This window comes from Grampus griseus (assembly GCF_964374135.1).
Source record: "Grampus griseus genome assembly, chromosome: 18".
NCBI classification, from domain to species: domain Eukaryota; kingdom Metazoa; phylum Chordata; class Mammalia; order Artiodactyla; family Delphinidae; genus Grampus; species Grampus griseus.
In genome coordinates, this window is record NC_139012.1 from 14,638,008 (window position 1) to 14,652,885 (window position 14,878).

General features: G+C 39.2%; 1 protein-coding gene across 1 annotated transcript in view; it reads right to left on the minus strand.

Moving 5' to 3' along the window:
- LOC309835743 (ATP-binding cassette sub-family C member 4-like) overlaps positions 1 to 14,878 on the minus strand; it is a gene marked incomplete at its 5' end in the record, with an annotated part of 121,253 nt that overhangs the window by 34,774 nt on the left and 71,601 nt on the right. The window contains 2 exon segments of the mRNA XM_082675358.1: positions 804 to 818; positions 822 to 893. Coding sequence (XP_082531484.1) covers positions 804 to 818; positions 822 to 893 — 87 coding nt within the window.

The following is a 14,878-nucleotide window of genomic DNA, read 5'->3' on the forward strand; positions in this document are numbered from 1 at the left end:
TATGGTTTAGAAGTCTAGATACAGTTTCTGCCATTAGTAGAATCAATTTGCAAAACTAGGACCAATACACAAAATAATTTGTATCAAAATATACAAACCAACAGCAATTTAACAAGTCAAAATCCTTTTCACGCAAGGGTGAGGAAATTCAAAGAAGTGGGCCAAAGGGAAACATGACACAAATAACAGAAAATCCTCTAGAAATGAACCGATCCATATAAAAACTGAGCAAAAGCTCCAGGGTTCTCTTACCTGCATTCATGCTGCGGCATTAAAAGGACATGATCGCCAATAAATAACTATCATCACATTCCAATTATATAATTTACCTTTATAGTCACTCTCTTATGAAACTTCATGGCATTTTGTTGGTATGATCTCATTTATCTTTCAGTTAATAATGAAAAACTACTATTGTCTCCACTGAGTTGATATTCCCTAAGACCAGAGGAATACAATGAACATTGCAAAGTAATTAAGGTAACTAATTCACTAGGTCACTTAGTAGAATTTGAACTCATAATTATAACTTCTAGTTTAGTGTTCTACTAAGGACAAGATAATGTACCTAGTTGCTTTGGGTTCTAGGGAAAAGCTAAAATGAAAGCATAAGGCATTATCTTGTTGGTTTTCATCCCCATTAATATACATGTTTTAATTTACACATGTACCCATGTCATCAGTGTTCTCCTTGGAGCTAAATAAAGTCAGTTAAACCAATAAGCTCCCCTTAATTACCTGTGCTGCTATAAAAGTACACACACATACTGATGCTAACAAGTTAATTACATTCAATAAATTACCTCTTCTAAGGCATTCTACGGTTCCTCATCCATATGCTCATTAAAGGGATCCAGATTTTTCCTCATTGTTCCAGTGAATAAAACTGGTTCCTAAATACCCCAAAATAGTGAATGTTATTACCTTAAACTCTTTTCATGTTTGAATGCTTACAGAACAGAATTAAAATACAAAACAAACCACCAAAATTCCCTATAATCATTAATAAGGTTGCAAATGCTTTTTTACAAAATAGTATCTCCAAATTAATTTTCCACTGTACAAAGTATGCTCCAAAATATCTTCTGGATGACTGAACACTAACAAGAAAGTGTGGAAATGTGTCATCTTAAGAAGAAGTTGAGGCTTCCCTGGTGGCGCAGTGGTTGAGAGTCCACCTGCCGATGCAGGGGACACGGGTTCGTGCCCCAGTCCAGGAAGATCCCACATGCCGTGGAGCAGCTAGGCCCGTGAGCCATGGCCGCTGAGCCTGTGCTCCACAACGGGAGAGGCCACAACAGCGAGAGGCCCACATACTGCAAAAAAAAAAAAAAAAAAAAAAAAGAAGTTGAAGAAGAGAAAGGAAGATTTGATTTTCTAAAAATACCTTCCTGGTAATATCTGCTCAGAAAAAAAATGAGGATATACTAATTTGAGTAACTTTACATCAAGAGAGCTAGATAAATTGATTGTCAATCTTGGTGTGATACTGGGAAATACCAACAGCATGATTAGTTGAGGTTTGTGCCTCAAAGCAAAATTGTTAAATTTTTGCACATTGGCACTGAAGAATGAACTAGGATATTTTCTCCATTGGTACAACAGCCTTCTGGGATGGGGAATCTCTCCATATGTGTGAAAGGAACATCTCCATATGTTCAAAGAGAATGTCAAGTATGGGAGCCCGTGGCACCTCTGTTCATGAAGAGACTGCTTCTGATTCTGCATCAGCTGATCCCCCTGTTATCTCACCTGTGCATCAAGATTACAGGCCTCACAGAACATCATTACTAACTGCAAGGGCAGGGTAACCTGAAACCCACTGTGACATGAGCCATAATAAAATTATTTTAATTTAAAAAGCTTTTCCTATTCATCTGCTTTGAGAGGAACCACAAGGAAATTACTCTGGAAATATATGCCTTTCTGGGTTTCAAGAGAGAATCTTGTACATAAGCTTATGCAGGTCATTTACGTTTTCTTCTGGAAGGCTCTAGTAAGCCATGTCCCAAGAATATGGGCAGCAGAGAAGAGCCCAGTTGGCTCCTTTCAGTGAAGGGGATAGAACAATGAGATGCACACATGCGGGAACAAGAGGAGATCTGAGTCTTCCACAAGTGCCCGGGAACTGCTCGGAATCACCAGCCTCAAATCCTGCCTGGTCTTGGGGCTGGACTATTCCTCCTCCCTTCACAAAAGCCTGAGAAGAAAGATGAAGAAGGCAGACATTTCTTTTCTCTGCCCATGAAGAATGACACTCAGAGAGCCTCCGGTACCTACTTTCCCTATTGTCTTCGTTTTAAGTCTGGTGAGGAATGGATGCAGAAGACACATGGTGTGCCACCAAAGAAGATGTATCCCTAAGCAAAACCCAAAATTAAAAAGACATTATAAAGGGAGCTTTATCGGCACAAAGTTGATTAAGTGGACAGTGTGCCTCCAAAGCTCTGAAAATCACTGGTCGTATGACATTTCAAAATGATGATTGAATTGAACTGAAAAATCCCTGGAGCCAAATTTAAGGTCTCCCTTACAACTCTCAAATTTAGGATCAAAGATTAAGCAACCATGTAAGCAAAGGTAAGAATTCCTTGTCAGGGAAATAACCATCATTTTACTTAGACTTTTATAAAAATTTTTTACTCCCTGTAATTATTATTACCTCTAGGATTCTAATATGCAGGCGACTTCTCTTCCTTTAGCTGTTTCCATGAGGTTTACACAAATGACGTGGCCAGTCGAGGGGAGGCTGGTCCCCAGTATTCCTCCCTCTCCTCTGACTCTCCTCCACCTTCCCCCCAATGCTGTACACCATGGGCAGGATTCTACTCTGGGGCCCAAATGAGGGCCTCTTCAAAGACTGGTGTTTGAGGAGATAAAGGGCCTGAAAGAGACCAGGTTAATGAACCAGCTTTGAGCCTAACTGGGAGAAGTGAGACAGGGTCTCTTTGCTTATAATAACGACAAGAACGTTTCTCTGCCCATCACATTTTTTCCTGCAGGCCCCTCTCATAGAGCAAATTTACATCCTGTAAGAGGTCTAAGGTTTGAAGTGTCCACCTGGTTTTCAATGTACACTCTATAGAGGCATTACCTGAGCTAATCCACAAAAAAAAACCTCTTTGTTTTTAAAAGATAGACCTTCTTGAGCAACGAATGGGCTCACAGTATCAGCACGTTTGGGAAGGGTGGTTTTTGTCGCTCAAGAGAACAGGGATACCCACTTAAAGTTCAATCACCTATTTCATAATCAAAGCCTTTCTCTATTGTCACCTCCCTCACCTTCTCTTTAGGAAACTCGTCAAAGGGGATGAAGCTCCCCAACGACTGGGGGATGAACGTGGCATTCTTTGCAGAAAGAGGAGTCCCTCATTTCTGAGACCCTGACCAATGCCTGCAGCTGCTTCATTCTGAGCTTTAATCAGAGCCCTCTGACACTCTTTAGGCCTTAAGAATGTTCTGCTAATTATCATCAAACCACTTCTGATTGTCATAAAAAGAAAAAAAAATAAGTTTAAGGATTTCCCACTGCAGTAAGGGTCCCCACTTAAGTCTACACTGTCAGTCTAAAAGGACATATTGGGCAACTTCACGTGTTTATTTAGCAGTATTTGATGGAAGAACACGGTTTAGTAAATAAGAATATTTCTCTTCGTTATGATATGCCAAATATGTATTTCAAAATCAGTAAAATTTCAATAAAAAATTGAATGAAAATAATGATATTTTAGACAGGAATCAGACAGGAAAAGGAAATTAAAGGTATCTGAATTGGAAGAGAAGTGGTAAAGCTGTCATTATATATAGACGACGTGATACTATATATAGAAAACCCTAAAGACTCCACACAAAAACTACTAGAACTGATAAATGAATTCAGCAAGGTAGCAGGACCCAAGATTAACATACAGAAATTGGTTGCGTTTCTTTACACTAACAGTGAAATATCAGAAAGGGAATGTAAAAAATAATCGCTTTTAAAATCATATATAAAAAATTAAAATACTTAGGAATAAACCTGATGAAGGAGGTGAAAGACTTTTTTTGTGTGTGTGTGGTACGCGGGCCTCTCACTGCCATGGCCTCTCCCATTGCGTAGCACAGGCTCCGAACGTGCAGACCCAGCGGCCATGGTTTACGGGCCCAGCCGCTCCGCAGCATGTGGGATCCTCCCAGACCAGGGCACGAACCCGCGTCCCCCGCATCGGCAGGGGACCCTCAACTGCTGCGCCACCAGGGAATCCCCGAGGTGAAAGACTTTTATGCTGACAACTAGAAAACATTAATAAAGGAAACTGAAGGTGATTCAAGGAAATGGAAAGCTATCCCAAGCTCTTAGATTGGAAAAATTAATATTGTTAAAATGACTATACTACCCAAAGCAATCCACAGATTTAAGGCAATTGTTACCAAATTACCCGGGACATTTTTAACAGAACTAGAACCAATACTCCTAAAATTTATATGGAACCATAGAAGACCCAGAATTGCCAAAGCAATCCTGAGGAAAAAGAACAAAGCAGGAGGCATAACCCTCCCAGACTTCAGACAATACTACAAAGCTACAGTAATCAAAATGGCATGGTACTGGCATAAAAACAGACTATGGATAAACGGAACAGAATAGAGAGCCCAGAAATCTCCACACCTACAGTCAACTGATCTTTGATGAAGGAGGCAAAACTATACAATGGAGAAAAGACAGTCTCTTTAGCAAGTGGTGTTGGGAAAGTTGGACAATGCATGTAAATCAGTGAAGTTAGAACACACCCTCACACCATACACAAAAGTAAACTCAAAATGGCTTAAAGACTTAATCATAAGACATGACACCATAAAGCTCCTAGAAGAGCAGACAGGCAAAACATTCTCTGACACAAATCATACCAATGCTTTTTTTAGGTTAGTCTCCCAAGGCAATAAAAATAAGAGCAAAAATAAACAAATAGGACTAATCAAAGTTACAAGCTTTTGTACACCAAAGAAAACCATAAAACAAAAAGGCAACCTATGTACTGGGAGAAAATATTTGCAAATGATGAGACTGACAAGGGCTTAATTTTCAAAATATACAAACAGCTCATACTACTCAACAACAAAAAACCAAACGACCCCATTGTAAACTGGGCAGAAGACCTAAATAGACATTTTTCCAAAGAGGACATACAGATGACCAACAGGCACATGAAAAGATGCTCAACATCACTAATTATTAGAGAAATGCAAAGCAAAACTACAAAGAGGTACCACCCCACACCAGTCAGAATGGCCATCATTGAAAAGCTTACAAATAACAAATGCTGAAGAGGGTGTGGAGAAAAGGGAACACTCCTACACTGTTGGTGGGAATGTAAGTTGGTGCAGCCACTGTGGAAAACAGTATGGAGGTTCCAATTCCACTTCTGGGAATATATCCAGACAAAACTATTATTGAAAAAGATACACACACCCCCTATGTTCATAGAAGCACTATTCACAATAGCCAAAACATGCAAACAACCTAAATGTTCATTGACAGATGAATGGATAAAGATGTGGTGCATAAAATGTAAAATAGATAGCTAGTGGGAAGCAGCTGCATAGCACAGAGATCAGCTCGGTGCTTTGTGACCACCTAGGGGGTGGGATAGGGAGGGTGGGAGGGAGACTCAAGAGGGAGGAGATATGGGGATATATGTATACATAAATCTGATTCACTTTGTTATACAGAAGAAACTAACACAACATTGTAAAGCAATTATACTCCAATAAAGATGTTAAAAATAAATTTCTGAAAAAAACAAGATGTGGTACATATATACAATGGAATACTACTCAGTCATAAAAAAAGAATGAAATAATGCCATTTGCAGCAACATGGATGGACCTAGAGATTATCATACTAAGTGAAGTAAGTTAGAAAGAGAAAGACAAATACCACATGATATCACTTTTATGTGGAATCTAAAATATGACACGAACTTAAACAGAAACAGACTCAGAGATACAGAGAACAGACTTGCAGTTGCCAAGGGGGAGGTGGGATGGGGGAGGGATGGACTGGGAGCTTGGGGTTAGCAGATGCAAACTATTATATAGAGAATGGATAAACAACAAGGTGCGACTGTATAGCACAGGGAACTATATTCAATATCCTGTGATAAACCATAATGGAAAAGAATATAAAAAAGAATGTGTGTGTGTGTGTGTGACTGAATCACTTTGCTGTACAGCAGAAATTAACACAATTTTGTAAATCAACTATACTTCAATTTTTTAAAAAAGAATGATTTATTATAACATCAACTGATTGAAGCTACACTTTTCTTTAAAGCCAGCAGGCAGTTTTTGAAAAATGTCCGTTTAAATATGTCAGTGTGTTTTATGCATCGTGTTCATTTTGGTTTCTACTCATTCTACCTTCATCACTTGCCAAATAAGAGACCATTATATTATCTTCGAAAGGTAATAAAAGTGCTCACAGTAGACACATACTGCAATAGCAGAAAAGGGCAAATTAATGATCATTTCTGATAGATATGATTATTTAAATTACCAGCCTCTAAGCAATGAAGTTAATAAATTAATCTCATAAATAAGTGCAGGCAGAACACTTCAGTGTAGCGATTTATGGTAGGACACACAAACTTCATGTAAATATACACTAAATTTACTGGCCCATGTATATTTTTTTCTGAAGGTACACAATTAAACCTCACTTAACAAGAGTTAGCTGGCACAGCAGAGTCAGGAAAACAATTACTCTTATTCAATGTAATATTTTAAATGGAGCACTAGCTTCACAACTGTCTTCATCATGGTTGAAAGTTTACACTTCTCTAATTTAATCCTTTGTGCCATATTCGTAATTTTTTCCTTTGTTACTAACATAACACAAGTTCATATTAGGCGTGTGACCCAAAAATGGCCACTCTAAATTAGAGCATTTAATGTAGTAAATTGATCATCCCTCAACACAAGTGCAAGACTGAAAACTGTAGTCTTACTGGATCTTTTGCATACTCTGCTGGAAGAAGACAAGACCCTCATTATCTTAAAAAGAAACCCTACCCACTAACCTTCTAAGCGTAAAACAAGTTGGGATCAAGGCAAAAGCAGTACAAGTGGTTACAAATTAAGCAGATAATACACAACAGTTTGCCCTGTTTCAGTGCCAAACTGGGAAACTGCCCTCTATTAAAATCTATCATCAAAAGCAGCTACTGCTGCTGTTTCCTAAGAGGTGTGTTCTCATTTCTAATTGGAGGACCTTATTGAAGGGTCAACTAGTGTACCTGTTTCACGAATAAGGGAATCATCTGAAACCACTTTAAATCTTGGTTTCCCTCTTGCTCTCCTTTTTTAAGTCCTGTAGCCTCTGAATGAACTGATCATCATCCACACTCAGAAGAAAAGAAGATCCTTTGCCAACAAAGGAAAGAGAATTTAAGTCCCATTAAGTCCTCTTCCAGGGGCTCCAGGGAGCAGTTTCAAGGGATTTAATGAAGACTTCAGTGTCAGAGACAAAGGGCCGACTGCATTAGGCTAGAATCCAGTTGTATTTCTTTACTAGTAACAGCACATCTGCCTCTTCTCTCTTTCAGTTTTGTTCGCAACAAGAAAAAAAGGGAAAGAAAACCAGGTAACCAGGGAGAAGTCTTAAAGAGACAGCTGTGGTTCACCTTCTTTAACCCACTGAAGAAAACTCAGGGAATGTAAATACCAAAAGAGCAGAGTGGGCTATTTAAAAAAAATACTTAGCTTTTTGCTTTGATTTGAAATAAAACCTATTAAATACAAAATATCGATCTGTTTAATCATGATAACGATGATGGCTGCTGATCTGTGCCAACCCTTGGGCTGCGATCATAAATACTGCATTTGCACGGAAGCCCTCTTCCACTGAAAACATTTTCTTTGTGCCAAGAGGACAAGGGCTCTAGGTGTAGAGATCATCCAAAGAGGTTCTGAAATCCATTTTTCCAGATCCTTTCAGATAAGCAAGCTACTCCCCGAATATCATCTCACCTTGGTGTTCTTTCTGGGGAACATACTTCATTACTTCAGATGGTGAGCACGAATGCTGCATACATTTCATCTACCTGTTTTGTCTAAGGAAATTACCTAGGAAGTGCTTCCATTTTCTGCTTATTCCTGAAATTTTGAACACAGTTTGAGGAGTTCATTCTTACAAATACAGTACTTGTTTTTGAAAGTTCCCCTCAGGACTCCAAGACTGAGTCCTCACCATTCCCCTGCCTCTGGTTCCTATGCAGGTCTTTGCTGCTATCACATCTCCCCCAATTCCGACACGCTCACGGGGGGGTCAGCAGTGACGGCGATGAGCCTGGGAGAGAGAACATCCTGGAAGCTCGCTGCTACTCCCAGGATCACAGGGAGCCAGGGAAGATGATGGAGGCCTGGCCCACCTAAGCGGGGCGACTCAAAGCAACAGCACTGGGCTCCCCTCTGCAGTTTGCTCGCAGTTTCGTAGGTTCCCTAAATCAGGGTGTTGAGACACATGCAACACTGCTTCCTACTCATTTTAGAAGAAGAGGGATGTAAGTTTTCTGCACTTAGATAAGTAACTTCAAGTAACCAAACAACCAGACTTTCTCCACCTCCACAGCCAGCTAGACATTGTAAAGAGAAAGCGTTCTTGGCTCTTTTGGGTAAGATTTTGAGTATCTTCTCCTGAACTTATTAGACCATGACATAAGTGAATAACACATTTCTAAACTGATACTCTCCAAATGAGGGACATAGCATTAGGAGTAGTATCTTCCCTCTTTGCTCTATACTTACTCACTTTTGTTATGCTTTGGAGAATCATTTTGAATGGGGTGGTAGGAAAAATGGGGAAAACATCTGATGAGAACATCATTAAGTTCGACAAACATTTATTGAAAAGAAATAAATTTGGAGTCAGACAGTTTTAAATTCTGATTCTACTGCTATTTGACTCAGGGTAAGTTATTAATGTCCTCAAGACTCAGTTCCCTAACTGGAAAACAGGGCTAACCCTGTGGGGCTCCCCTGAGAATCTGGAACAACAGTGAAGCTCCTGGCGTAGTGCTAACAATGACCGGGAGCCCAGCCCAACAGGGGGACAGTGAGGGGTGGTGTCTGTCAACCTGCAGGCACATCCAATGGATCATGATGTCCATTTTGTACCTCATGACCATCATTTTGTCTTTTATATGAACTAGAACAGAACTGATATAATAGAAGATATCAGAGTACAGAGCAAGAGTAATATTGTGAAATCTTTGTTCCTCTCTGTGTGTGCGCACGTGCACACACACTTGAAATCACGATATGAAGCAGTTCTATTGTGTCAGCGGTCAACAGTGCGTTGAAGTCATTAGCAGAGTGGTTAGCTTCTCAGGTTATGGAGTCAGAAATCTCCATAAATTAAATTTGAATCCTGTTTGTGTATTTTGGAAATTAATCCTCTGTGGGTTGCATCATTTGCAAATATTTTTTCCCATTCCGTAGGCTGTCTTTTCATTTTGTTCATGGTTTCCCTTGCTGTGCAAAAGCCTTTTAGTTAGGTCCCACTTGTTTATTTTTGTTCTTGTTTCCATTACTCTTAAGAGATCCAAGAAAATATTGCTGCAAATTATGTCAAAGAGTGTTCTGCCTGTGTTTTCCTCTAGGTGTTTAATAGTCTAATTCATTTTGAGTTTATTTTTGTATATGGTGTTGAGAATGTTCTAATTTCATTCTTTTATGTGTAGCTGTCCAGGTTTCCCAGTACCACTTACTGAAGAGACTGTCTTGTCTCCATTGTATATTCTTGCCTCCTTTGTCTTAGATTAACTGACCATAAGTGTGTGGTTTTATTTCTGGGCTTTCTGTTCTGTTCCATTGATCTATGGGTCTGATTTTTGTGCCAGTACCATACTGTTTTCATTACTGTAGCTTTTTAGTGTAGCCTCAAGTCAGGGAGTGTGATTCCTCCAGCTTCTTACTTCTTTCTCAAGGTTGTTTTGACTATTCAGGGTCTTTTCTGTTTCCATACAAATTTAAAAAATTTTTGTTCTAGTTCTGTGAAAAATGTCATTGGTAATTTTATAGGGATTGCATTGAATCTGTAGATTGCTCTGGTAGTATGGTCATTTTAACAATATTGATTCTTCCAATCCAAGAACACAGTACACATTTCCATCTGTGTTGTCTTCCATTTTTTTCATCAGAATCTTAAAAGTTTTTGGAGTACAGGTCTTTTGCCTCCTTAAGTAGGTTTATTCCTAGGTTTTCTTTTTTTTTTTTTTTTGATGCAGTGGTAAATGGGGTTGTTTCCGTAATTTCTCTTTCTGATATTTTGTTGTTAGTGTATAGAAATGCAACAGATTTCTGTATATACAACAACTTATAGAGCTCAATATCAAAAAACCAAACAACCCAATCAAAGAATAGGCATAAGATCTACACAGACATTTCTCCAAAGACATACAGATGGCCAACAGGCACATGAAAAGATGCTCAATGTCACTAATTATTAGAGAAATGCAAATCAAGATTACAATGAGGTACCACCTCACACCAGTCAAAATGGCCATCATTAAAAAATCTACAAAAAATAAATGGTGGAGATGATGTGGAGAAAGGGGGGCCCTCCTACACCATTGGTGGGAATGTAAATTGGTGCAGCTATTATGGAAAACAGTATGGAGGTTCCCTAAAAAACTGAAAAAAGAGTTAACATATGATCCAGAAATTCCATTCCTGGTGATATATCTGGAAAAGATGAAAACCCTAATTCAAAAAGATACATGCACCCCAGTGTCCACAGCAGTACTACTTACAATAGCGAAGACATAGAAATAATACACACACACACACACACAGGAATATTACTCAGCCATAAAAAATAATGAAATAATAACATTTGCAGCAACACAGATGGAGCTAGAGACTGTCATACTAAGTGAAGTAAGACAGAGAAAGACAAATATCACATATCCCTTATATGTGGAATCTAAAAAAAATGATAGAAATAAACTTAATTACAAAACAGAAATAGACTTACAGACACAGAAAACAAACTAATTGTTACCAAAGGGAAAATTGATGGGGAGGGATAAATTAGGAATTTGGGATTAACAAATATACACTACTATATATAAAATAGATAAACAAGGTCCTGCTTTGTAGCAAATGGAACTATATTCAATATCTTGCAGTAACCTGTATTACAAAAGAATCTGAAAAATTTACGTATATATAACTTTTATATATATAAAATCACTTTGCTATACAACTGAAACACTGTAAATCAACTATACTTCAATTTAAAAAAACCAAACACACACACACACAATTTGAATCCTGGCTCTGCTGCTGACTTGGTAAGTGGGGTAAACTCACAATGCCTTGGTTTTTAAATCTGTCAGATAAGGATGACGAGAGAATTGTGAGAATTAGGAAAAGAGGCTAAAATGTGTTAAGGATTCTGCGATTGTCAGGACTTATTATTAATACTTGTGTGACCTGTCAGGGCCTGCAACAAGCACTAGAGCAACAGAAATGAGAGACACAGGCCCTCTCTTCAAGGAGAGGAAGAATATAGTCGAGAATGTGGGGAGGGATGAGAAAAAAATGCCGGAGGTCTTGGTGGGGAACTGGAAAGTACAGGTGGGTACAGGGTGGTAGTCAGGAAAGAACCTGGTGGGAGGGGAGCCAGAAATCAAAAGAATACAAAAAAGTGATATTCTCTCTTCTTGTTCTTGGTAGAAAATATTAGATACATTTCTCTGTTAATGCTTTTCCCCAAAACTCCTACTGTGGTTTTTTTTTTTGCTTTACTTTGAATTTATATAAACAATTTGGTTTTGTTTTTTAGAAATGATAATTTTGTATATTAAAAAACATAGGTTTATGTTTAGACTCTAGCATGTGTGAGTTATTTGAAGAATACAACTTTTCATAGTGTTACCCATATTTGAATTTCCATATGGGCTGCAATCCTGATGGAAACAATTTGGTTTCTATTATAAGCAATAAATATAAAGAAAATCACCAAGGACACATTAACAGAAATTAAAGAGCAAAGTCAGTCCAAAATGTGTTACTCTTTTTATATAAACAGAAATAATACCTAAAAGTTTAGTGCCCTGATCCTTAAGAACAATGATAGTTCCTATCGCCTGAGTGTTCCCAAGAACCAGGCATGGGCCACAAATGTTTTCACACCCACTTCCGTCTTCACAGCACATCTGTGTGGCAGCAGTTCCCAGACCTGGTTTAAGAATGAGGAGGACTATGAAGCTTGGAAGCCGAGTGACTTCTTCAAGGTCACACACTCGTATGAGGCAGAACAGGAATAAAGATGTGGGTCATACTGACACTCAGTCTACGCTCTTAAATATTCTATCCCTGGCTGCCTCCTGAATGATTTCCTGGGACCTTTACACATTGCACAGTGTCTGCAGATTCTCTCCCTCTAATCAACCAACGCTGCGCCCTGGAGACAAACACATGAAAAGTGGAAAATAAAGGTTCTGTGTTTACAGTGGTTGGTGATCATTATCTACATGGATACAAAGCTTAGCACTGTTTTATAAACACACTCTCTGGAGTGTGTACACAGAGCATGCTCAAAAGTAGGGTGGAAACTGATGGAATAGAACCAAACCCTGGTGATGTCAAGGTCTATTTAGTCTTTGCTCAGATGTGCTTCCAAACATTTTCGGCAGAGCCAAGAATCATCCAAGCTTTCTTTATTTATAGAGTTCTTTACGTACACAAACATACAACCTTTTCTTTTTTTTTTTTTTACGGTACGCGGGCCTCTCACTGTTGTGGCCTCTCCCGTTGCGGAGCACAGGCTCCGAACGCGCAGGCTCAGAGGTCACGGCTCGCGTGCCCAGCCGCTCCGCGGCATGTGGGATCTTCCCGGACCGGGGCACGAACCCACGTCCCCTGCATCGGCAGGCGGACTCTCAACCACTGCGCCACCAGGGAAGCCCCAGCCTTTTCTTATTAAGAAACGTTAAAGATAATGCAGGCCACGCTTCCAGATCCTTTCATCCGAGAATATGAAAGGACTTTAGAGAGATGCCCGTTATTTCTGCTAAATAGTCTCATTTGGCCATTTCAGAAATGGGTACAATCAAAACTTAAAACTTGGGAATCTAAACTCATTTATTTTCTACTGTCATCACCAAGTCACGAATCTTAATAGCCAGAGGGAATCTTTAAATACAGGGATTATATGTACTGAAAAGTTCTTCCCAGTTTTCCTGAAAGGGATCTCTTAAAACTTTTCTTTTTAATTGTGGTAAAATACACATAAAATTTACCACTTTAACCATTTTTGAGTGTACAGTTCAGTGGTATTAAATACATTCACATTGTTGTACAGCCCTCACCACCATCCAGCCACAGAACTCCTTTCATCTTGCAAAAGTGAAACTCGGTACCCATTAAACAACAACTCCCCACTTCTCCATCCTGGCAGCCACCATTCTACTTCTTGTCTCCATGAACTGACTATTCTAGGTACCTCATATTAGTAGCATCATACCGTATTTGTCCTTTGCGACTGGCTTACTTCACTTGGCATAATGTTCTCAAGGTTCATCTGTGTTGTAGCATGTGTCTGAATTTCCTTCTTTTATAAGGCTGAATAATACTGCATTGTATATATATGTACCACATTTTGTTTATCCATTCATCTGCTGATGCACCCTTGGGTGCCTCCACCTTTTTGCAATTGAGAATAATGCTGCTATGAACATGCTTGTACAGAGAGCTCTTCAAGACCCTGTTTCAATTCTTTTGGGTTTATAACCTTATGCAGAATTACTGGATCATATAGTAATTAGATTTTTAACTTTTTTGAGGAAACTCCATTTGTTTTCCACCGTGGCTGCACCATTTTACACTCCTACCAGCAATGCACGAGGATTGTAATTTCTCCACATCCTAGTCAACACTTGTTATTTTCTTTCTTTTTTTTTTTTTTTTGATAGTAGACATCTTAAGGGGTGTGAAGTGGCATCTCGTTGTGGTCTGGAAGGAATATCTTGATTTCAAAAATACTTACAGTAATTCCAGGTATTTTAGAGGCCAGGGGTAGGTAGCAACTGCTGTACTCAGTCATAAGACACAAGTCCACGTTCTCCTTCCTTTAGGTGCCATGTTCTATATGCTTTCTAATCAACAGGCATTACAGAGCTCATTGTACGCACATTCCAGGATGAACACTTGCCTGGATCTTTTTGTGTCGACTCCTCTTTGTGTTTCTCATCTCAAGAGGGTGTTTTTCTGAGCTTCCCTTGATGGCCAGATAATTGTAGAGAATTTAAAAGAAAACCCTCAAAATTAAAAAAACAAAATCAGCAAGGCTGTCAAAGCAGGGCAGGATGGCAGATGAAGGCATAGTAAGGAGGATAGTAATTGCTCAATAAAATTCACTGAATTATGTTGGGTGGGTGAGCCATAAGGAATGGCAGGAGCTTCTACTGTGCATATAATCCAATCTCTAAGACAATACCTGAAAGTCATGCGTCTTTAAGAAGCAGAACAAAAGAGAACAGAATCAGAGCCCAGGAAGAGAAGGTCAATTCAACGCTCCACCGTCACAGCAACTGTGTATGGGGTCTACGGGAAGCACTCCACATGCACTGACTTACATAGTCCTCACAGCAGCTCGAAGAGTTGGTCCTGTCAGCTGCCTTGTAAGGGGGAGAAGACTGAGGTGCACAGAGATGGGATTCCGTGTCCTGTGCTCTTCCTCGTCATTCTGTACTGCCTGCCTGGTTAATCATTTATTAAGGGTTGAATTCTAAAAGGTTCCCCAGAGCATCAATACACCCTGTAATCCTCAAAGCTCCACAGTTTCACAAAGCCTTCCAGGGAGATAATCACCTTTGAAATGGTAGCTTTATTT